General features: G+C 38.7%; 1 protein-coding gene across 2 annotated transcripts in view; it reads left to right on the forward strand.

Annotated features, from left to right (window-relative positions):
* The first annotated feature begins 1,117 nt into the window (after window positions 1-1,117).
* The window catches only part of NRK (Nik related kinase), a 128,354-nt gene continuing 103,725 nt past the window's right edge, over window positions 1,118-25,746 (forward strand). For both annotated transcript variants that reach the window (XM_027533152.1, XM_027533153.1), the window contains exons 1-2: window positions 1,118-1,495; window positions 8,784-8,849. In XM_027533152.1, the coding sequence (XP_027388953.1) occupies window positions 1,439-1,495; window positions 8,784-8,849 (123 nt within the window). In that variant the 5' untranslated portion in view covers window positions 1,118-1,438. The remainder of the gene's footprint in view (window positions 1,496-8,783; window positions 8,850-25,746) is intronic.

Here is a 25,746-nt window from a genome sequence, read left to right on the forward strand (position 1 = left end):
CGTGGTCGATGAGCTAGGGGAAGTAAGCAGCTTTGGGACGTTTTCTAAAGTGTTCCTCGCAGTGCAAGAGCTTAGAATGCGGTTAGTTTTAGACACCGACTCCCTTTTCCCATAAACTCTTCAAGAGGTGTCTTACTTCTCCAAGTTAAAGCGCTTTTGTCAGATTCTTTAAAACCGTGTATTGGACCTCCTGCGCTTTCTGGGGAAACGGAGGCGAACAGCCTGAGCGCCCGGAAATGTTTTGCAAGGAAGGAGCGAATGAATGAAACCCGGCCAGAGAGCTGAAGACAGGGAAGGACGCAGGAACTTTCTCTGAGCTTTGCGAACGCGGCGAACTGCAAACTTAACACCCGGGTTAACCAAAGCTTCAGAGACTCAGACTCTTTTAACTCCCAGCACCTGTGAACAGGTGCGGTTCCGACTGAGCAGCCCGGGCCTGGTACCAACTAGCCCAGGACTAGAAGAGATGTAATCCACCTCGAGGGGACTTCGCAGCGGTCCAGTCCACGCTGCGCTGCCTTCGGCTACTGGCCTCGAAGGCCAAGCTGCGGTAGCCCTGCGGCGCACTTGATGTTCTCTACCGGCCCCGCCCGCACCGGGGACTCGCCTGGGTCGGATCCTTAACCCAGTGGTAAGTTATTTCCTTATCTCGCTTGATGGGTCTTTGCAACAAATGGAGCAATAGAATCAGAGCAGAAAGAGAAGGCAGACAACTAGAAAAGTCTCAAGTGTTTCGTGGAGAGTTGAGGGCGCAGGCTGTTTGGACTGTGGTAGGGCTGTGGGGCCCAGACTGGGAGCGGCGCGGAGCGGGACCAGTTTTCCGGGGCTGGCAGCTGCCTCGAAAAAGTTTCCTGTGGAACACCCGCCGGCGGGGGCGGCGGGCGCAGCGGCTGACTTAGGAGGGGGTGGGAGGGGGCTGCAGGGCAGGGGACGGGCGCCGGGGCCGGCTAGCAAACCGTTATAGTCCTTCAGCACCTCCCTCGGTCACTGGCCCCCTCGCCCGCCTCCCCGGCGCTCGGTTGCCCACCTGGCGACGTGACGCTGCACCAATCGCCTTCGAGCTGCTCCCCGGCCCCCCCTCCCCTTGCACCGCCCCCCTCCCCACCCTGAAAGAGGCGCACCCTGCCCCGGGCAGACGCTGCGCTCTCGCCCGCGGAGCACCCTTCTCGCTCCGTGGTCTCCGGGACGGTCGCTCGGACTCTTCTCTCGCCTTAGCCAGACTCGCTTTCCCGCCTCTCAAACTCCAGCTTCTCTCCACTCCTCGCTCTTTTCCCTCCACTTTCCCCTCCTCTTTCTCCCACGCCGCCAACCCTGATTCCCCGTTCCTTTCCCCGGCCCTCTCGCTTCCCCTCTCTTCGTTGAACTTCTGTACGCTTCCACCTCGGACTCCCGCGAGGGTACCTGACCTAGTCGCCCGCTCTGGTTCCCCTTCGAAGCCATGGCGGGACCTGGCGGTTGGAGGGACAAGGAAGTCACGGATCTAGGCCACTTGCCGGTGAGTAGAGGACGCCCGTCGACCCCCTCACCCCCCAAGGGCTGTCTTCTCCGAGTTCTGAGCATCCAGGGAGGGGACCGATGTCCCGGAGCCTGGCTTGGCCAGAACTTCCAGGAGATCGCGAGTGCGGGAGGGAACCCCCAAGAATGGGCTTTGGGGAGGGCGCCCCTCTGGGCACCCGAGTCGCTCCAAACTCACGGAAAGGCGAAGGGCCAGGCTTAGAGGGGGGTGGTGGAGAGAGGTGGCAGTGGAATGGTGCGAGCCACAAACAGCGGGACCTTTTCCCAATGTGGCCTCTGGTCTAGTGGCCCTGGGGTTCTTGTCCTAGCGGGGGCCCAAGGAGAGCGACGACGCGTGGCTTCCTGAGAGCACTCCTATGTCACCTCGCTGCCCCGTCGTTTGCTGCTGCTTTTGCCAGAAGGGATGCCCACTCTCGGCTTGACCTTTCCTTCTAGGTGACAGCGGGCCAGAAAATCAAACCGTTGCCATCTCGCTTTCTAATAGCACTTTGCAAAACCTTATTCTGCCAGGGCACTAATTACGTTTTAGTATTGCGGGAGCTAAAGAACTCGACGGCTTGGGGAAGAAGTGAATTCTTCACACCCCAATTTGTGTTTAAATGGTATTGCGCTCAAGTTGCTAATCACTTGCTAACTTTTTCTCGTGGTTTTCGTTTGTGGATTCCCCTGTTCCCAAATTGCCCAGCTTTCCTCCGGAGTTGTGATTGATTGGTGAGCTATTATCACTGTCGTTATTAGTAGACTTAATTTTTTTTTAGCAGCGCCGTTTATTTCATTGGCATCTGGTTTCTGGCAGATGTTGGATCCCACCCAAATCCGTTTTTCAAGTTCCTTTTTAGACTGGCATTTCACTCGCACCCTCTTGAATGTAAAGGGTCCCTGGACTCTCTGAAAGGGAATAAGCACGCACCCATGTTGGAAAGATGGCCAAGCAACTGTATAGTTCAGGGCAGTGGCCTGCTTGCTTTGGTAAAAGCTAAATATTAACCTCGAGGTTATAGAACTATTCAAAGTATCAGTGCCTTAATTTTATACATATTTACATTTAAATATTGTCTTATTGATGATGGCAGACTCCCCTTCCCCTCAAACACTGGGCATTCTCCAAGCCTCACCTATACAATTTGACACTAAAACATGTGGAGGAGGAGATAATGCACATGGGTAACATTTTAGCAAATTGTTCTCAGCCTGTTTTAAAGGAAGCCTCAATATAACCATGTGGAATTACAGATAATCAACATTGTGGTTATTGATGCAGCTTCATAAAATAAACTCACAGAATTTTAAAAAGTATTCTCCCACTTGGTGTATACATGAGATTTCTGGAATATGGAGGCCTCAATTGGTGGTTTCCTTTCTGAACAGCACTTTCATATTCTGACTAGATTTGCTCCCAAGTGTAAAACCAACGAATAAAATGTTAGTTACCCTCCTCCAACATCATCTGTGTATTGTGGGGGAAAGCGGGAAAAAAAAAAAAAGCAAACTAGGGGAAATAAGGAAACCACACATAGATAGGCAAGCTGAAATAAACTCTTTTGAAAACTGACTAAAGGCAAGAATGGGAAAGACTTCCTGGAAATGACAGAGCAAGGAATCCCAAAAGCAAGGAGGAAAAGGAGAAGGGGTTTGATTGCCACAAAAAAATGGGGGAAAATGGCTCAGACTAACTGACCCAGTCATGGCCTGGGAAATAAGAACTTGGTGAGAGCCAAGATAATAAAGGGAAAGGCTGCAGTTTAGTGAAATATTAGTTTTCTGGGTGTTGGTGGAGGGGAGAAAGATGAGGGTAGTTTTTAATGCAGGCGCAGGAAGAAGATACAAAACCTCAGGGCGCTGATGTTTGGCTCATTTTACAGACTTTACGAAAATCTTATTAAGTCCTCAGCTTCTAACAGTTTCTAAATTTCTATTATATAGGAGCCATTTTATATCATGGAGATCTTCACCATATGAGCAAATTATGCCTAAGTCTCCCTTTGAATATCCATCTAGGTCTAAACCCTAAGAAATCAAGTGGAAGAAGAGCACCCCTTTTAGAATTTCTTTTTTTTTTTAACATAAAATTTTTAGAGATGTGAAAAGTTCACTGTTGCTTTGGTCACTGAGGTATAGATTAGTGATTTCTTTGCATTTGGTGAAGAAATAAGAGTAAATAAAGAGGTCAAGAGATATCTAAGTTACCTGTTTGGAAATTTGCATTTTGGTGCAAAATAGACATGATAAAGCAAGCAAAGAAACCTGCGTATACTGAGATCCCTTGTGATAATTATCCTCAATAGGATGTATATGAGATAAAAAAAAGTTGGCATTTGTCAACACTAAATATACCAACATGGCAAAAGCCAGATAATGAGAGGGGATTCAGACGTTAGAGTTTCATACTGAGCAAAAAAGAATAATGCAGAGTATAGAATATTTAAATACAGGTGTAGTTTAAAATTGATATTTTATGTCCGTTTCAGGGTTGGCCAGCTAAATGACCACAAGACAAGGACCTTTGAGAGAAGTCAGGCTGGCTGTGAAAATTGTGATTTAAAGAAAGTGGTAGAAGGTTATTTGACACTTTTGCTATTAGATATTTTTTAAAACCTAAAATAGTAAGCAACAATGAAAGCTGTGTAAACAGGGAGAGAGGAGGGGAACTGTACATTTTTTGCATAATTCCCTAAAGTTAAAGACATAAAATGAGAGAGTGAACATAATAATCAGAGAACGAGAGGTGGGTAAACTACATTGTCTTTGTTAATTAATAGGTTTCTATCATTTTTCCATTTTCACTAACTATTGAATAAATATTTCCTACAGGTGAAAAACAGAGAAGAAAATACAGAGATTTGTGGTTTGTGCTTCCTTTTTTGAAAAAAGAATTGCAAAAGCCTTATGTTTTATATATATAAAACATTATATGTAGGTGTGTGTTTGTGTGTGTGTATGTATATATATATATATATGTATATATATATATATATATTTGTAATCTGTGTGTGTTTCACATTGCCTGCCAACAGCAATACCTGGGGATATATATATATATGTATATGTATATGTATACATATATATAAAGTTTTTTCCTTAGTGTACATATGTCACTCCATCCTTGGAACTGGAAACTATTTCTTCATCTCCAAATCTGGCATGTCTTTTACTATGATAGTCCCTTTGCCTTCTGTGCCCAATATGGTAATGACATTCCTCACGACTGTGGCCTGGGTATTTGACACTGCCATGTGTAGTCCTAATCTATATTGGGGTCAGGATTAGACAGGCCTGGAGGACAGTAGTGGCAGAGGTGATCTGAAATAGTACATGATCCAAAAAACCATATTTGAATTACATTAGGTTTATATTTAAATATAAACTGCCAGCTCTCCCAGTCTTCCACCACCCTGGGTGGAAGACCAAGACTACCTTCCACACTCAGTCATGAGAACCTTTCACTCTCTCAAATCCCTTAGCCTCCTCTTTGGAATCAGTTTTACCTTCTAGTCCACAAGGATTGAAATATTCAGCACATCCTCCATTAGGTATTCTAGAGCATCGCCTCAACACAGCGTTGTACTTTAGCCAGTTTTCTCAGTCCCCTGCCCCAGTATCTAGAGCAGTAGGTTTTATGTTAGTGCACCAGAACAGTTCTCAAGAATGAGCTTGGAGCCCATCCACAGAAATGCTGTTTTCATATTTCCATGGTTGGGAATCTGTATTTTAAACAAGAATCCCCAGATGAGTCTCATGTTGGGAGAGTCTGTGCCGTCCACAGTTTGAGACACACTGGTCTAGAGGAAGAGATTGTCCTTTTTAAATTTCCACGTGAATTGTGAAGCCCACTCGTCCAAATATCTCTGAAACTTACTGACACTTATTTTGTTATATCTGCCATCTTCAGTTTCTCTATCCATAAACTATTTTCTTAAAGTCACTATTTCTAGTATTTGAAACAAAAGAACAATAGCCTATGCTATTCCTTCTAGGTACTTGCAATCTCTTTTCTTTCTTTAGCTAACTACTAGAATATGTTCTGTGTTTTTCTTTTACTGCCCTAAATCTGAAATGCATTGCTGCCTATGTTGACCATTTATCATCTCCCCTTTGTTCTTAATTTCTGCTGTATTTGGCTCTGTAGATCTGGCTCTGTGTCTCTCCCATGACCAGCAAACACTGCCTCCTAGTGGTTCTTTTTCTTCCTGTTACCCTTAACCCCAGCCCTTAATACAAGTACCCATCAATGTGATCATTTTCTTACCTCTTCTTGAATTCAGAAGACAGAAATATCTCCCTAAAATTCTAGATTTCAGGGGGCAAACAGACTAGGACTTTTAAATTGCAGGAGTTTTTTAGACACGTAGAAAAATATAACAAAGTATAGAATATTTGCCCAACATTTTACGATTCAAAATGTTTTAAAAATTAGACTTTCAGTACTATCTTTTGAGGAAAACTTTCACAAATTAAGGCTTCTTGTTAACTATTATTTTAGCCAAATGGAACACCAAAGTATGTACTGAACCACCAAATATTCTCTAAATTAATGTAACAGTCATAAATATAAAGGTCTTTCCTCTTCTGTTTTTCTTATCTGTAAATAGCAGGGCAGAGGAGAGGACCAAGTAATCATAAAGACCCTGCTAGTGAGAATCCTTCAATTTCACAGTCACCAAAAAAAAAAAAAAAAGTTGACTTCTCAGTACTTCCTCCCTTGGGAGCCTAGAATAAACTTTCTCTGACTATAATTCAGTGGAAAATTTGATATAAGAAATTGTGTAATGTTATCCTAGTCATTAGCATAGACCCCTCCTCTTTTTGCTCAGTTTGACATTTAGTTTTGAAAGATTAATGTGGAGACAGAAACAAAAAATCTTGTATAAAACTAATGAAAAAATACTCTTAGAGTGAATGAATACTAGAGTTAGCTTCCATTAAGAACAGAAGAAAAAGTTTTTTAAACCTTCTTTAAGTATAAGCATGAGGAGAATGAATTTAAGATGTTTCAGTCATTTGTGATCAGGAAGAAATTTCTAAACAATATGAATATAGATAAAATAAGGCCGCCAAGAATTGCACAGGCATTTTATTCTCCCGTTTGTTTCCTTAGTGTCTTTTTTGAGTAAATAGATACTTGAGTTCAAGTATGAGTATAGTACTTACATTATTGAGGGCTAGAAAAGGAATTAAAGAAATTAAAGACTGTGTTCAAAGATTTGGAAATAAACATGTTCAGATAATGCAGTGATTCTCTGATATATGGTATCTTTTCTTTTTTTTTTAAGCTAAAATGCAGCCTGAACTATACAAAGAATGGTTTACCAATAAGAACCAGCTAATATAGTTGATTCTTTTGACCAATGACTAGAGACTATTTCTCCAGAATTAATAATGTCTCATATAAATTCCACAAAGATCTCCTTTAAACGAATATGTTAAATTGATAAGCTCTTCAAGCCGAACCTTAGGAAATTCTTTGTTGGCTTTTTCCCATAATTTTTTCAATGAATTATAACAATAATGATATGGTTATTATCAAAACCCACTATACTTCTGTTTTTACTTTTATTATATTCTCAAAATTATAGTTTAAAAAACTTTTCATTTTCATTGGGAGTGTTTCTTAGAACTGTTTTCCTACAATGATATTGTGCATATTGTGGCACTGATTTTAATGAGAATTTTAAGAAAGTAGCCTACTAGCAATTGTCATATCAGTGCATTGGAAGCATCTGGATTTTCAAATGTCAGAATCTGATTTTTTTTCCAAAGAATTTTAGAGCTAGGAAGTCACCTAACACAGCACCTTTATTTTATATATGTTAAAACTGAGTCCCAGAGAAAGTAACTTACACAAAATCATATAGTTAATTAAAGGCAGAACTGGGGCTAAACTTTCAGTCTCCTGACTCTGTCCAGGTGAATATTTGTTGATTAAAGTAATCCCAGAGCTGTGTCATTTTCCTATGACAGTTTTGCTAGATTACACAAATATCACACCAGTTTAAAGGAGTCTATAATTTCAGTCATATACATTGCATTTGCTCAATAGTTTTTCTGTTTAGCTCATATTTGTCACAATGATAAAAACATTTTCAAACAAGGTTACATGAAGTTTGTGTATATAAAATGTGCTTTCTATAAGGCGTGTGAATTTCCAAGAATTTGCCAATGCTCCAGTTACTTTGTGTGTAAACTGGTATCTACTCATGTCTCATAATGTTTTGCCAAAATAGCATAATAAGCTGCTAGGATAAGAGTTTAAGTAGTGATAAAGTTCAAGAAACCATGTTTTGTGGTGAACAGGAAATTAATATCAATATTTTAAGATAAGAAAATAATGTTTAAGGATGAATGTGGAAACCTCAGAAAACTGTTGATAAACATGTTGTATTTTGTCTTCTATGATGTCACATTTAAGGTTAAGACACAGACTGTATCAACAGTGAATTTGTGCCATGAAAACATATTCAGCTGATGTAAAGATTAACTTAAAAACAAACAAAAGCAACTCTGTCTTTTTTTTAAATGATACTCTTTTATTGCCATGATCTTGCTTTGTTATTCATATTTAGAAGCAATGTTCTTCTTAAGAAGTGTGTGTTTGTGTGTTTGTGTGTGTGTGTTAGTTGCCCAGTCATGTCCGTCTCTTTGCAACCCCATGGATTATAGCCTGATAGGCTCCTATGTCCACAGGCAAAAATACTGGAGTGGGTTGCCATTTCCTTCTCCAAGGGATCTTCCCAACCCAGGGGTCCAACCCAGGTCTCCTGCATTGCAGATAGATTCTTTACTGACTGAGTCACCTGGGAAATTCCTATTATATAAATAATTTAGACTTTATAGCCAATATCTACTTATCGTTATATATCTACTCAATATTACCATTACTGTACGGTACACTTTCTGCCTTTCTGGTTAGCACTCAAAAGATGGATATGAAAAGAGTTTGTCATTGCAAGTAAATAAATTTCTTTCTACTTCTAATAGTATTTCTAATTAAATTATGAATATGCCTCACCTAGACATGATTGTACCAATTTCACAGTTTTATGATAATCAATTGTACAACTATTTAATGTTCACACAATTGCTTTTTTTAAAAAAATAGTACACTCAGTCCAGGGAGATTGTGATATCTTTATTCTTTTGGTAAATAAAACTTAGGTTCTTCCCATGGAAATTCTAAGGGAACAAGGCAGACTGAAAATAGCATTCTATACAGTTTAATGCTCAGCTGTTTTTCCAAGAAAATTCAGAAGTTTTATTGAACATTTTTGCAGGATCCAACTGGAATATTCTCACTGGATAAAACCATTGGCCTTGGTACTTATGGCAGAATCTATTTGGTAAGTGGAGTTACATTATGTTTTCATTCTGCATTTTCTAATGACAACAATGATTGCAAGTCAAAACCCTACACTGCAAATCAAATAATGCCAAAGCATATTTCACTTTGAGAGAACAATCAAATTAAGATAGCTCAGTGACAACTGTGAGAATTATTATGAAAGAAATGGATTAGAAAGCTATATTGAACCAACCAACAAAACCTAAGATCTAAACATTATTAGCAGAAAGTTAATAAAATTGCCAAAGGAAAAGGCAACTAATCCAAATAATATGTACTCAAATAAAAATATCACTTATTTTATATTGTATATCCATACCATTCTGGTTACTTGCATTCAACTTTTAAGCTGAATGTTGCAAAAGTTTCCATAGCATTCTATATCATCCTGTGTACATGAATATGCATATGTATGTGATAGTTTACCAAATAATCTAACAAGAAAATCTATGCATTTGTTCAATGATTTTTATATACCACAAAGTATATGACAGACACTGTGATAGACTTTGGAGATAAACTGGTGAACAAAGCAGATAGTTCCTGCTCTTCTAGAGTTTATGGACTAGAAACGTATAAGTGATTAAATGTGTGTATGTGTGTGTCTGGGAGGGTTGGGGGAGGCAAATATATAAAAGTAAACACATAAATAATTATATAATTGCAATTGTAATATATCTCTGTAAGAAAATTCCTAGTGATATAAAAGTAAAGAAGAAGGGGGCTTATTTTAGACTGAAGGGTCAGCCTCCCTGGGGAAATCACTGGTAAACTGACAGCAGGAGAACAAATATGAGATAAGCAAGCAAAGGTATGATTGTAGAGGATGATGCTGATTCATTTGAGGTAGAGCAGGAGCAGTGTAAAGGGTTCTGTTGGAGATAACGGTGCTTTAGTGGCCCTATCATTTATCAGGTGCCCTTCCCTGACTCTCTAATATGGTGAATAGACATTTTCTCAATCCTGTATAATGATATGTACAAATGGAGGATTCATCTTCCCTAGGCATATCCCTCAAATACCAAATCACTATCCCTGGACTGATCCTTACTATCAGCTGACCACAGGTCCTCTCCCTATGGGTTGTGTAGAAGTATCTTGAAATGGGTCCAGTGGAAGGGGCTTCCTTCTAATTCAGACAAAGGTGCCCTCTGCTTGCCAAGCATTGTACCCTTAGGGCTGCATCTACCCAGGAGTTTCTTTTTAAAATTCATCTACCCAGGTAGGGTGGGGAGATCTTTAAAATTTGTACAAAGGTACCTATAGCAGAGACACTGAGTAGTAGAAATAGAATTGTGGAAGAGTCCTAAAAGTAGAAAGAAACTTGGTAAGTATAAGGAACAGAGAATGTCAATATTCATGATAAAAGTTTTCTTAAGTCATTTTGACCTAACCTATTAACAGAAACAATAAGCTTTAGACAGTGATGTGATACAGATGCAAATGTATTGTTTATGTTACCCCGGTTGCATCCAGACTGAATAATTAGTTAACAATTGTGTGATCTAAGCAAATTTTGCCACCTTGTGCATAGATTCCTAAACCTTATGCATACAAGTTTCTCTTCTTTATGGCACATTTGTCATATCCATGGCTCTACACATGTTTTAATTCCTCAGGGGTGTGTATTTAAGTGTGTGTGTATTTGGGTACTTTCTTTCATTTGAAGGTATATAGCTCTCTTCACCATCAGATATTAGGAATAAAACCCTGTTTTATAAGGCAAAAAGCAAAGGTAAGGCTACAGAAAGATGGGTTTTCATCAGCAGTCATCAGAATTGTGATGCCATAAGAAGAAGAAAAGTCAAGAGGGTAAAAGGTGAGTTGTGCATAATAATTCTTTCTGTTAAACTAGCTTATTGAGGTATGGTTTACACTTGGACAAATTCATCCTTGTAAGTGTACAATTTCATGAGTTTGGACAAATATGTCAAATCATGTAACTACTACCATAATCAAGATTTTTCAATATCCATCTTAAATTACACAGTATACCTTCAAGTAATATTCTACCACTTCACTGTGTGGTATCCCAGCTTGTATACTGTGCTCATGGTTGTTAAACATTTTGTTCTTATATATGATATAAACCCATAGTACTACTACTCTGTTCCCTCTACTCAATACTACTACTTTTTATTTAGTCAGTTGTCTTTTAGAGTAATTTAAAAGGAAGAAAAATTATATTTATACTCATTTGAGCTATTTCTGGTATCATCATTTATTTGGTTAAATCCAAGTTTCTGTGTATGATATCCTTAAGCCTGAAGAACTTCCTCTAACATTTCTTATAGTGCAGGGCTTCTGGTAATTAAGTCTCTGCCTTTGTGTGAAAAGTCTCTCCGTTTTCAAAAGATATTTACATTGGATATAGAATTTGGGGTTGACAGTTACTGTTTTTCCTTTCAGCACTTTAATAATAATACTCTATTGTCTTCTGGTTTGCATGGTTTCTGAAGTCTGCTGTCATTCTTATCTTTGTTCCTTTGTGTTTTTCTTCTGGCTGCCTTTAAAATTTTTCTTCTTTGTTTTTCAGCGGTTTAAATATGAAACGTATAGGGGGTTTGTTTTATTTTTGTTTTGTGTGCACATGCATATGCTGCTCTGTGTGTGTATTTTGTGGGGTATTTGCCACCTCAGGGGACTCTGAGTTTCTGGGATATGAGCTTTAGTTTTTCCTTGTGCTCTGTGCTTCAAAGATACTCACTCAGTGCTCTCGTGCCTCCCCCAGAGGTATGTATATTGCTCATCCCTTCTTACTAGGGTCAGGAATATCCCCTGGAGAAGGGAATAGCAACCCACTCCAATATTCATGCCTGGAAAATCCCATGGATTTGCAAGCTACTGTCCATGGGGTCGCAAAATATCAGACATGACTGAACGACTAAGCACCTAGTAGGGCAGGAAAGAGTTCTCTGTTTTCCTGATTCAACCCCTGTCTTAGGCAGATCCTGTGCCTCTAGGTCATGAGAGTGGGACCTTCTTACTTAACCTGCCCTTCTATTACTAGTAAGACACCTCTAAATGGCTTGGATCCAGGAATGATTCCTGTGCTTCCCCCAGAAGTAGAGGACTGAGTATGTTTTTACATTTCCCCCAGCTATATCAGGTCTTCATCTGTACCCTGGAAGGAACAGCATTTGGTGCCCTTCCCCTAAAGCTTAGGGCTTTTACTGAATGGGCGAGGGGGAGAGAAATTGGATATGGTTTCACATCTTTCCTACTGCAAGGGCTTCTCTCTACCAGGTCAGGACCATAAATATGTGGAGAAAAGCTTTTGACTGTTTTAAGAGTACTGCACTCTAATGCTAGCCCATACTTGGCATTTAGCAGTTCATTAAAAATCTTTTTAAAAAATTTTTATTTTGTATTGGAGCACAGTTGATCAACACTGTTGTGTTTCAGTGTCTCCATTCTTTTTCAAATTCTTTCCCATTTTGATTGTTACATAATACTGAGCATAGTTCCCTGTGCTATACAGTAGGTCCTTGTTGTTTATCCATTTTAAATATAGCAGTGTGTACATGTCAATCTCAAATTCCCAATCTATCTCCCCCACCCTTTGTTGACCATTTATCATTTCCCCTTTGTAAATTATCTTAACTTAGTTAATATCTCATTGCTCTGAAAAGCAATGTTTATGAAGCTATCTAGCAGCACAGAACTATGTTTATGGTGTTACATATTGCATATTATTTTTATATTCTGATTACAGTTATGTTAAAAATTTACACATTAAAAATAGTGAATTAAATGTTACTAATAGAGTAGTGAGATAGTGGATGTACTTTTATATATTTTAAATTGTATATTTCTAATGATTGTAATGTTATTTGTTCTTTACCTAAATAATATATATGTGCATATGTATATATATGTGAATATATATATGTATATAAAATGATGTATAAATACCTTGTACAACAAAATGGAAGCATGATAACATTCAAAATTAATGTCAGAGTGACTCATAGAGTCCTTTGCTTTTTCAGCTCTGCCAACCACATCCCCTGCTGGTGTTTGTTTTGGTTAAAGTCTCTCCAATGTCTTCCAGCTTGTTTCCAAGGCCTTGTTCTCTGGCAGGTTTCCAGCTGTCTGCTGAGGTCTGTGCATGTTGAAATGAAGGCTGAGTTGCACACTCCACATTGTAACCCTTTTCCTTTCCTTCTTTTTCTTCTAATTAAATACCTGTCTTTCTACCCTCTCCTGCTGCCTGCCAGTATAAACCTCACTTAAAATCGTGGGTTTTACTTTTCTCTCTTTTTAGGAGAAAGTGCAGTTCTTTTTTTTACTCCACTAGAGTCATAAAATGCAGTTTCCTTTTCACCTTTAGATTCTGGTCTCATAGCTGAAGAATTGTCATTCAAATTGGAAGAATACTTAGAATTTGCCCATGTGAGACCATATAAACAAAAAGAAATTATTTTGAAACATTTTTTAATGGTACTGTTAAAAACTAAACAGTTTCCCAAAGATCAATATACCCAGAGAGACTGTAGTTATTCTATGGAATATGGAATATTAAGAGAGAGACCAAGACCTTTTAGGATAGCTCAGTGGGTGGCAACCTGACCCTCCCGTTAACTGACACAATACTTGTAGATTGACTTTTCTGGGCCTATTTCCTCAAGTATAAAATAAATCTATTTGACTAGATAATCTCCAGTGGTTTTTTTTTTTTTTTTTTTTTTTGGCTCTTCAACAATACACCTAGCACAGTGCCTGGAACTCAATAAAATGGAAACTTATTTTTAGAGTTATGAGCATAGTAAAAACTGTCCTATAGTTCTTTTACCACCTTGCAAAATAGAAGCTGATTATTGGCTATTAGGTGGAGAAGTTACTCATTGCACCAAATAAAATGTATTTCTATTCTTTCCTCCACTTACTACCTGATAGCAAGACCTAATATTTAGCTCAGTAACTACTATGATATCCAATGCAAAGGTAAAATTGTGTTTAGTCAGTTCAGTCGCTCAGTCATGTCTGACTCTTTGCGACCCCATGGACTGCAGCACGCCAGGCCTCCCTGTCCATCACCAACTCCCAGAGCTTACTCAAACTCATATCCATCGAGTTGGTCATGCCATCCAACCATCTCATCCTCTGTCATCCCTTTCTCCTCCCATCTTCAACTTTCCCAGCATCAGGGTCTTTTCCAATGAGTCAGTTATTCGCATCAGGTGGCCAAAGAATTGGAGTTTCAGCTTCAGCATCAGTACTTCCAATGAATATTCAGGACTGATTTCCTTTAGGATTGACTGGTTGGATCTCTGCAGTCCAAGGGACTCTCAAGAGTCTTCTCCAACACCACAGTTCAAAAGCATCAATTCTTCAGTGCTCAGCTTTCGTTATAGTCCAACTCTCACATCCATACATGACTACTGGAAAAACCATAGCTTTGACTAGACGGACCTTTGTTGGCAAAGTAATGTCTCTGCTTTTGAATATGCTGTCTAGGTTGGTCATAACTTTTCTTCCAAGGAGCAAGCATCTTTTAATTTCATGGCTGCCGTCACCATCTGCAATGATTTTGAAGCACCCCCAAAATAAAGTCTGTCACTGTTTCCATTGTTTCCCCATCTATTTGCCATGAAGTGATGGGACCAGATGCTGTGTTCTTAGTTCTTGAATGTTGAGTTGTAAGCCAGCTTTTTCACTCTCTTCTTTCACTTTCATCAAGAGGTTCTTTAGTTCTGCGTTACTGTTACCTAACAGCATTTTGTTACACAGAATACTATTGGGGTAAGACAATGAACTGAATCGCCAGAGTGAACCAGTTTACCTTGATCTTCATGAAGTCTTGACTATACTTCTAACCTTAATCATCTGTTCCCACGTTGCCATTTGCAGGTGATAAGGGCAGGAAAAGGAGTGGGAAAAGATTCAAGGTACTTATTTCAGGCAAAGGAATAATTCACCTGAGATAGGGTGAAACTTTACAATTGGTTCTAGAGCTTAATTTTCACTTGTGCCTGATGCCTAGTTGGAACTCAGTTACTGTTGGTGGAAGGAATAGACTGTGTCAAATATCTTGTTGTTCTAAAACTTAAAAACATAATGGGCATAAGTAAGCATCCATCCTTGAGAGATCTTACAGCAGTCACCTGTCCCTTGGTACTCAGTGGAGTAAGTCAGATATGAAAGGTGTGGGAGGAATTACAATGATGAGCAAATTCCCAAATCGCTTGCAATCTGGAAGTGCACTGTTGAATATGGCAATTTCTTTTTAAAACACTGTCCAAGGCATCCCTGTTAAATTAGATTTTTAAAAATCACTGCTTGACACAATGCTTTTACTCGGAAATCTCACCAGACAGGTAATATTTAGGTTTACTAGTTACATTTTCTGGATTTGAAGTTGGGACAGGGAGTGGGAACAGAAAGGCAGGAAAGAAATGTCCTCAAAGTGGATGACATACAATTTATCATATTTTAAATTAAGTTTCAGAAACATGGTGCTGACATTTGGGTTGCCTAGCCACTAGACCTATTGGATAGGGGTTTGAGTATTTTTCCTTTTAGGCTGAAATTATACTGTTTATTTGCCTACCAAATGTCTAGCACTGTGAATGCTTTCTTTTTAGGTAGGAAAGTTTTCTCACATCCTTGCCATTTTGCAAATATAGCTCAATTAAGTCAGCCAACAAATATTGCTTGAGCGGCCGTAAAGTGCATAACACTGTGCATTTCATTATACATTGCAAGGCTCACAAGCAGAAACAGAAGCTGCAGCTGAGTTGAGGCCACAGGCTTACTAGACTGTTGTGCCTTCCTGGTGCAGTATCTTAAGTCCAGAGCCTTCTCTTTGTTCCTCCTCCTTCCTATGACATCGCCCCCTGGTGATTATATGCCTCAAAAGTAGGGATTGGTCTTTAAGTAACCCTCAGGCTTCTCTGGCATAGGAAACATAAATTTATCCATTAAATAAATACATTGTTTTGAATGTTTAATTTTCCATAATACAATTAAAAATATTTATCGAATGTTCACTGTGTCCCAAGCACTGTGTTAGGTACTAGGTGCTGGTTAGAATTATCAGAAGACATTTGGTGGGGAGGGATGGTCATTTTTATTGATTTAGTTTTAGTGGACCTAAAGAAGGAGGTTATTTTCCCTATGATTGTAGCTCTATATTAAGGAGGGAGTCATGAAATAAAGTAAGGAAAGGGAGTGCAAGGGTGAAAGTGGGCAAAAGGAGAAAGAAAATAGGGATCTCCTTTTTTTTTTTCCTGGATGTGGAAAGTCTAATGAGCCATCTAACTCAGACTCCAGGACTAAGTTTTTCCTCTATAAGAGAACTGAGGTTGAATATTTGCAATGAGGGTGAATGAACCAGCATACACTAAATAAATTGAGACTCAGGGGACCAAATTAGTGGAAAGTGCTGAGGCCTAAAGGCCTTGGAGAACATGGAGTATTTCTGTGTTGGCCATGACATCTCTCCAACTGTGGAATATAACTCAGTCTCTGAGTTTTAGGCTTGTCTTTTTTCCTTTTGTGTTATACCTAAGTTTACTCCTGCCTCCTGATAAAATTTGAGGGAGGAAAAAGCAATAGCATGAAAGGTGATAATAAAAGTCATATGTAGAGCCCTAAAGAGACCACAATTAAAAATTTTCACAACTACTCTTATCTATTTAATGAGTTCATAGATATGTATGGAGGGAAAATGAAATTCTATGTTTGGTATGTTGGAGTAATGCCAAAAAGTATCGTCTCATGTCTTCATATACTTAATTCAGTTGATTTTCGAATGAGTTCTGTAAGCAGAGAAGACAAATTTAAATGAATGGAGACAAATATATATTTTTAAACAAAAGCTGAGGCTAATAAACTATAGCATAGTGATTTTGTTCAATCAGATAAAAACATCCCAATTATAAAATGTAAATAAAATACAAATCTCTGTGTGCCGGGGGAAAATAATACAGTTTTAGAAACTGATGTACAAAATTTCATGACTGGTGGGACTACTGCTAAAAACATTTATGTCCTCTTTGTCGAATATATTGAAAATCAAGTTTATTTTCCATATGTATGCATATATATTTATATATACTGTAAATATACATATATTTATAGGACTATACAATTAAACATATACATTTGTATAACATACATATATAAAACGCATATATATGAATATACATAGCATATGTTTATATATAATTATACTATATAGGGACTTCCCTCGTGGCTCAACTGGTAGAGAATCTGCCTGCAATGTGGGAAACCTTGGTTCAGTCCCTGGGTTGGGAAGATCCCTTGGAGAAGGGAAAGGCTACCCAGTCCAGTATTCTGGCCTAGAGAATTCCATTAACTGTATAGTCCATGGGATTGCAAAGAGTTGGACATGACTGAGTGACTTTCACACACACACATACTATATAGAATATTTTATATATATATATATATATATATATATATATATATGACACAGTGGTCAGATTCTCAGTAAATTCAGTGAAGGTGATTGAAGTATCAACAGTTCTTTCTTTTGTCATTGATCCTCTAACAGTTGGCCACTAGAAACTAGTTAACCAGGTCATCACCACACTTCATGAAACAGATACTTTGGAAGATAGCATTTAGGCAGTTCTAACTCTTGAAAATAACAATGAACCCTAACTTGGTTTTAGGGCTTTTCCACATTCATGCCATATTTGTGTATCTTTAGTTAAGGTAGTTTTGTGGGTGATGCAAAAGTAGCATTTAGAAATTAATGTGCCACTGTAGCTCTCTGGAGGTGACAAAGCAAAAGTTATTTAGTGACTCAGTTGTGTCCAACTCTTTAGTAACCCTATGGGTTCTACAGTCTATGGACTTTAGTCTGCCAGGGTCCTCTGTGCATGGGATTTCCCAGGCAAAAATACTGGAATGAGTTGCTATTTCCTTCTCCAGGTGATCTTCCCAACCCAGGGACTGAACCCACATTGCTTGCATTGTAGAAGGATGTTGAGCCACCAGCAAAGCCCTCAAACTCAAAGTGGAAGTTCTTAAACTTTTACATTCCTGGGGCTACATTAAAGGCAGTCTCTTATAAAGAGGCCTGTGAGTAAAATAATACTAAACTATCAAAGAATATCAGAATATTAAGTAGTTATTTAACCTGTACTCTTATTTTCTCTGCTCAGCTACACTCAGGAATTTGTATTCCTCCTCTACCAGAGCATGGAGAAAGAGAGGAACGATGAGGCATAAACTGTGTCTTTTCAATTGGAGAAATAATAACATGGAGGTGGTTTATGTGTAATTCATGCTGAAAAAATAATAAAGCTCCTTTTAGGTATGTCATTTGTAGACAGAGTTGCATTATCACTAGGAAAAGGAGTTTGGATTATTCAGGTTCCCCTAAGGGAAAAGAAGATTGATTATATTCTGAGCACTGCCACTAACGTTTTATATAAATCATTAACTCTGAAGAGAAACAAAACAAAACACCACCTCAGTCAAAAAGGACACATCTGAGAGTCCTCTTAGAAGGACAGCTTTTCCTAACCCTGAAAAAAAATAAAATTAAAAAAAAAATTTTGGTACAAAAATTGAGTGAGTAAAAAAGATGGAAAATAAATATTAGTCAATTTAGAGATAGTGAGCTTGGTGTCCTAAAAATTGGTACCATTAAAAAAAAAAAAAGGTTACATTCACTGTGTTACACTGTGCCTAGTGCTTAATTTACAGTGTATTATTTATGTCTCATGGAGAAGGCAATGGTACCCCACTCCAGTACTCTTGCCTGGAAAATCCCATGGATGGAGGAGCCTAGTGGGCTGCAGTCCATGGGGTCACAAAGAGTCGGACACGACTGAGCAACTTCACTTTCACTTTTCACATTCATGCATTGGAGAAGGAAATGGCAACCCACTCCAGTGTTCTTGCCTGGAGAATCCCAGGGACGGAGGAGCCTGGTGGGCTGCCATCTACGGGGTTGCACAGAGTTGGACACGACTGAAGCGACTTAGCAGCAGCATTTATATCTCATAAAAGTGTTTTGAAGTAGGTACAATTGTTATCTTTAACCTCCCCCATCTCATAAAGAAGAAATTAAGGATTCAAAATTTGAGTTACTGAACAAAGCTAGTAATTTGCAAAGCCAGGAGTCAACCCAAAATTTGCCTGGCCACTAAGTCTGTGTTCTTTACTATATTCCATTCACCTCAACAGGTACAAGCCAGAGTAAAAAGCAGTAAAGTAGATCGGCCGATTGAAAAAAATATCTGCCCAAATATAAAAGTTTCTTTCCAATACAGGAAATTGGTGAGCTGAGGTCAGTAATGAAGATTATTTATGATATGTCCCTCCAGCATAGCTGTTTGCATCATAATGGGCACTAAGGCATACTCTAGTCTAAGTGACTTAGTAGAATTCCAGAAGTAGACTGGGACAAGCAGATGGGCTTTATAGGACACTTGAAGCTCATGACTAAATCCCTACTCAAACCCTTAGAAGCCCTAGGAAGGCAAATAAGTTCTTGCTAATGCTTTACTCTAGTCCAGTGAGCAAGGCCAGAGGTATTTTGCTTCAGTTACTGCTCCTACTGGGAGCCCCAGGGAAGAGGGAGGCAGCAAATGATCATTTAAAATTAGTGTCTCCCAAAGATGAAACAGAACCTCAGGATCTCCTCTGTGGATGATTGGTTTCTGATTGGTGGGGATTTTTAAAATAAAATAAATAGATAAATAAAAATTTATGTATTTTCTAATAGATTAATTTCTAGGAGTATTGATGAAATTATATATATATGTGTGTGTGTGTGTGTGTGTCTATTTATCTATCTATCTATCTATATATATATATGCTTCCCTGGTGGCTTAGTGATAAAGAATCCATCTGCCTGCAACGCAGGAGCTACAGGAAATAGGAGGGCATGGCAACCCACTCCAATATTCTTGCCTGGAGAAACCCATGGACAGAGGTGCTTGGCAGGCTATAGTCCATAGGGTTGCAAAGTCAGACACAACTGAAGTGACTTATATATATATATATATATATAAAAATTTGTTTCCTGCTCAAGAACACAAGTTCTCCCCATCTGGCCTGGAATAAATTTCATGTAGTGGCTAAGTGGCTACAGCTTGGAAGGTTAGAGGCTGGCAGAGGAAGACAGTTGAACAGGTAGATGGAGTCAGATTTGGCATTGAGATGAGGTAAATACCAAGTGTACTGCTTAAGTAAAATTCTTATAATATCCCTTCAGATGGAGATGAGGGTTTTAATAGAACTTAAAACTTGAGGCTTTCCTGGTGGTTAATTTCTACAAGAATTGTGTAGGTAGCGAATTCCTCCTTGTTCCTCACAAAATAATGTGTTGCAATGACAGTGGAAAACCAGCTACGAAAGCTTGGAGTGTATGCCTAGGAATTCATTAGTCTTTGAAACTAGTTCACAGATTTCTTCAGGGGCAGAGACCAGGACATTTTCATTTTGGCTATACTTCCAGAGCACCTCGTAAAGTGCCTTGCAGATATTAGGCACAAAGAGCATCAGGGATATATGCCAAGCAAAAAAATTCAATGTAAATGTCTTAGTATGCTTTCTATTGCCTACATTCATTTTCTCCTTTTATTAGCACTGTTGTCATTCTACAAGTAGGTCTAGGAGACAATTAGGTGTGTCCAGAAAATCTTTTTGAATCACCTTTATAATCTCTTTGAGACTAGCAGAATACCTTCTATGTATGGGTACTTGCCACGATTTTTTGTGGGACTAAAAAGATGTGTACAAAAGTGACCCATTCCCAAATAACACGTTTTATTGGGGGCTCTCTGCAGATGTGCCTTGATGGAAAGGATTGTCTAATGATGCCCTGTTAAGCCAGTGCTGGAGACAGGTTGGCCTTTAAAAATTATGCCACCTAAGTAACTTTCTACTCTGACTATATATAAAAAAAAGGTGACACTGTGTAGAGATAAATATTTCCAAAGGATGGAAATATTAACCTTACTTATTTTTTATTACTCTAGGCTGAATGAGTCATTTAGGAAGCCTGAAAGAGTATTTTTTTCTTGGGGTACTGTAGTTTGCTGTAGTGTTTTTGGCACAGCCAAGTGTAAGGATGGTTTCAAGAGAGCCTCATACCTTCAGGAAGATGTCTAGAACATGTGCAAATATTTCCTGACTTGGAAGACTGGCAGCCATTAGAAAGAAAAACACATAAATAAGAGCTTACAAATGTCTTTGCTTCTCTCAGCCTTCTACCCATGCTTGCCAGTTGCTGTAATGGGGTTTTAAACTACCTTAAATTTTAGTGGGTTTCAAAAAATTAAATGCCCCCAAAATATTAAACTCTAAAAATTTTAGTAATGTGGATTTTGCAGGCCCTACACTGATATATGGGCTTTCCTGGTGGCTCAGTGGTAAAGAATCTGCCTTCCAATGCAGGAGATGCTAGTTCAATCCCTGGATGGGGAAGATCTCCTGGAGTAGGAAATACAACCCACTCCAGTATTCATGCCTGGGAAATCCCATGAACAGAGAAGCTTGGTGCGCTACAGTCCATAGGCTCACAGAGTTGGATACGACTGAGTGAGCACACACATGCACACTGATATATGTGTATATACATATATACACACACATACCTTTGTTGTTGAGTTATATTTCTAGTCCCTAGTCCCATGCCTTGGGAAACTCCCGTAAGTCAGGGACACCATACATATATGCTGGCTTTATTCCTTTTTAACTTGAGCAACATATGGTACCGAATAATAGGTAGTTGTATCCTCCCCTCAGTTGTACTCAGGGCAGAACTAACAAATGGGGATAGAAAGGTGCAAAGTAGTTTCAAAGAAGTGAAAAACAGAGTGGTGATATTTTTAGGGAGCAAAGTCTATGTTTACCCCAGCCAGCACAATGTGAAAATTGGTTTGACTGATTTCTTCACCACCACCACCATTCCCCTCCAAAAACACACTGACAGAATTAGTTGACTGATTATTTAACAGAAATTACCAAAATGTTGTTCGCATCTAGTATGCATAACCTTACTAAAATTGAAAATAGACATTTTCCATTGTGTCCAAGATGGTTTTTAGAAGGGACTTCTCAGACAGATCTTGATGCTTGGACATCAAGGGACGTAGATTGGAGAAGCATAACTTACTATCAACATACCTCCCTGAGGTCCTTCAGATAAGATGTTCCCATATGAGACCAGAACTTTCCAAATTAACCTCTCCCCGTTTCCTTTACCTTCTTGACTCTGGTAGTTGCATGAAAGGTGAGTTGGGTTGGTAAAGGGTTTACATAAATAAATTAGAATATGACCAATTAATTTATAAAGGATAATTCGTTTAAAGAAATAAATATCAAAGTAACCATTTACATGATTCCATTGAAACTGAATTGTAAAGCCTTCCTCACTCTCTACAAATCAAGAGAGTTTGTATTTTTTTTAAAAGGCAAATGATCCACCTTTCAACAATATTGGTAAATATAGTAATGTGCTCTCAACTCTTTTATACTTATTTCTTCTATATTTTCTGGTTTTCTTTATTCAAATGTTATATTCCAGTGCCCTGATGATCAGATAGGGGACTGGGGGAAATGGAGAGTAAAAATTAACATATACACACTACTATGTATAAAATATATAATCAACAGGGACCTGCTGTATAGCACAGGGAACTCTACTCAATACTCTGTAATAACCTACATGGGAAAATAATCTGAAAAAGAATAGAAATATATAGATGTATGACTAAATACTTTGTTGTATGTCTGAAATAACATAGTAAATCAACTATACTCCAATATAAAAATTTTTTAAGTTATTAAAAATAGAAGTGTAAGACAGAACTTAGAATAAGGGCTGCCAGATTTTATGAATAAAAATATAGGATGCCCAGTTAAATTTGAATTTTGATAAAGAACAATTTTCTTTTTTTAGTGTCAATGTATCCCAAAAGTATGTACTTATGCTAAAAATATTTGTTTATTTGAAGGTCAAGTTTTACTGGGCCTAAGCTATAGTTTATCTGCTAACCCTATCTAGAACAGCTTTTCCCTGGGTCACAGATTTACCACCCACCAACCCTGTGTAAAGAAATAAGAGAGAGATTGTCTTGCCCACCTGCTGTAGTATGGCAGAGAATGCCAGTTCAGCCTACCTAAGAAGCTGCCAAAGGGTGGATAGGAGTGGTCTTCTGGTCCCAAAACAGCTGCTACTCCTCCCTGCTGCTTCTAGCAAATGTTGTTTGGTGCTCCCTTCAAGCACCATAGCAAAGCTGCTTTGCTGGTTGCTGTAGGGGCCACAGAGTGCAAGTGTGTAATTTTCTCTTTACTGAGGGTCTGAGTAGAGGAAAGAAGAGATTTCTCTTTGACGTGCCAAGGAGAACATTTTGCTTGCTCAGTCCCCTGAGCTGGAAAAGAGAATCAATATAACTTTTTTTCCCCCTTACTCTAAAGGTGGAAGGGCACCAGGCTGGTAACTTGATCAGTGACTTTCGAGTTTTATTGTGCCTAATATGGACCCAAGCACCTAGTGTTATTGCAGCCAGTATCAGTCAATGTTTGTTTGTTTTGTTTTTAGGTGAACAATCTTATGTTATTCTGTTTCACAGGCCAGGGTATCACTGGCTCCAATTCGGAGTTGTTTCTTCATAGAAGGACCATTTGTGTTGTTTAGAGCCGCGTTGCATGTGGTCCATTTCTTTTTAGAGTTGTGAGTTAACCATTTTGCCTGTGATAGTGAGAGGCTGACCTGAAAGAAGGATACATACGGCATGACTGATTTACAGTGCAAAATAGAGACAGATTGCTAGCAGAACTGTTTAAATCCAACCATCGTATGTTGCTGTCCCTAATTCCCTCAGGATGGCCCAGAGAATGTTCTCAAGGACAACTGATACTTGCAAAGGAAGAATCTTTCTGTAGATCTTTTAAGATTCCAAAAGGGGCAGTGATATACGGGAAGTCTGTAGTTCATGTGGCATTGTTAATGATGCCCTTTCTGGATTGGCTAAGAGTTCACAGTAGACAGAGAAATAGAGCCTGAAGCAATGTCATCGTCTACCAGCTCTCTCAGTGGCTTCATTTGTTGGAATTTCTGCCATCATCAACTTTTTCTAGTGCTTCAGGAAGATATAGTTCCTAAATAGTAAGTGGGGAATGCCATGCAGTATAATGCATAGACGTAAAGTAAAATCTGTCTTGAACCCTAGCCCCAAACAGTACAAGTTACCATTAAGCATTAACTGATTTGAGCCTTAGAGAAATCACATGAGGTAGATTTTATGAAATCACATGAAGTAGATTTTATGAATCTTATTTTGTATGTGAAACTGAGGCATGCTGCTGCTGCTGCTGCTAGGTCGCTTCAGTCGTGTCCAGCTCTGTGCAACTGAGGCATAGAGAAGTTAAATAACCTATCTAAAGTCATACAGTAAGTAGACAAGCCAGGTTTGAAACCAGATCACTCTGGCCGGAAAAGCCCTCACTTTTAACTATGCTGTTGAAAACTACAAGAGAAGTGCTAAGTACAAAAGTAACACCTTTCTACATGATATAGTTGGATCAATGAGAACTTGGAAGGTGGTTCCACCAAGCCCTGAAGGAGTGTATAAGATGAGGTTCCAGTGACTCTAGTGTATACTGTTCTCCATTTCAAGCATTATTGTTTTCCTCCATTCAATCTCAGAGAGACTTTCTAATGAAGACAGAGTCAATTAGAGAATTATCTTTTCAGTCAATTGACAAAGCCAAATTGCATGGTATATTTTATGGGGAACATCAGAAGCTACATGAGAAATTAATTAACCATTCATGAAGTGTCTGTTCTGAATAGTAAATATTTAAGAAGGATTCAATTAAATTTAATCACTGAGAACTGGCTTTTATTTTTAAGAATAAATTTTATGTAAAATCTTTCAATAGCAAAGTGCCTGGTGCACAATATAGGTTTTGGAATCAACCAGAACAGAGACATGCTATCAATATTGTGCTATACCATTTCAAGAGGAAAAGCTCTTCGCTCAAAAAAAAAAAAAAAAAAAAAAAAATCTAGACAGTAGACACATACTCCTTAAAAGACTAATCCCTTTGATGAGAGTCCTGGTCAGGAAGGTTTCAGTATAGGTTCATAGAATAGATTCTAAATAGTCAGCTAAAAATTCATGTAGGGGCTTATTTTGACACAAGCTTGAAGTATGCAGCTTCCATCCTTGGATAATCAAGTCTGTCTACTCCCCTGCCATGCCACAGTGGGAGCATGTGTTTTCATGTTACACGGATCTGAATTTAACTCCATGAGCTGAGTGACCAGGAGGTGGGTCACTTATCATCTCTAAGTTGCAGTTTCACAAAAATAACGGGGATAATAAACCCATTATGCAGTGCATCTGCATACCTACCCTAGGAAAGAGTAGGCAAAAAGCCTTTCATCGAGACTGAAAGCATTATAAAAATGGTATCACCACTGAGAATGCAGGAGTTGATGGAGGAATGCCTTTCTCATATAAAAGTTATTTTAATATTCTCTGGTTAGAAAGCAGAGGCAAGTGGGAAGAATCAAACTTAACTGCAGGGACAGAGCTGGAAGGACTCCCTAGAGATCAGATTATTTACAGATGACAAAACTCAAGCCCTGAGAGGAGATGTGACTTGCTTAAGGTCAAATATCTAAAGGTGTAAAGCCTTGCTTTGTTTTAGAAATACCATGTTCTATCCCTTGCTAACTTGTACTCAGTTGTTCAAGGCTTCTCAAATATTAGCTAATGCTCTAAGTTTCAGATAGTCATCCCCTGAGTATGCTACTTCTTCATAGGGAGCTGAGATGAAATGCCTCATTTTCTCTCATAGCAAATTATGACTAACACTATGATAATTCCACATTTTTAGTTATAACTCTCGTGCTATTATACCAGTGAAACTACAGTTTTTGAAATCAGAATGAT

The sequence above is a fragment of the Bos indicus x Bos taurus genome, chromosome X, assembly GCF_003369695.1.
Source record: "Bos indicus x Bos taurus breed Angus x Brahman F1 hybrid chromosome X, Bos_hybrid_MaternalHap_v2.0, whole genome shotgun sequence".
Taxonomy (NCBI): Eukaryota; Metazoa; Chordata; class Mammalia; order Artiodactyla; family Bovidae; genus Bos; species Bos indicus x Bos taurus.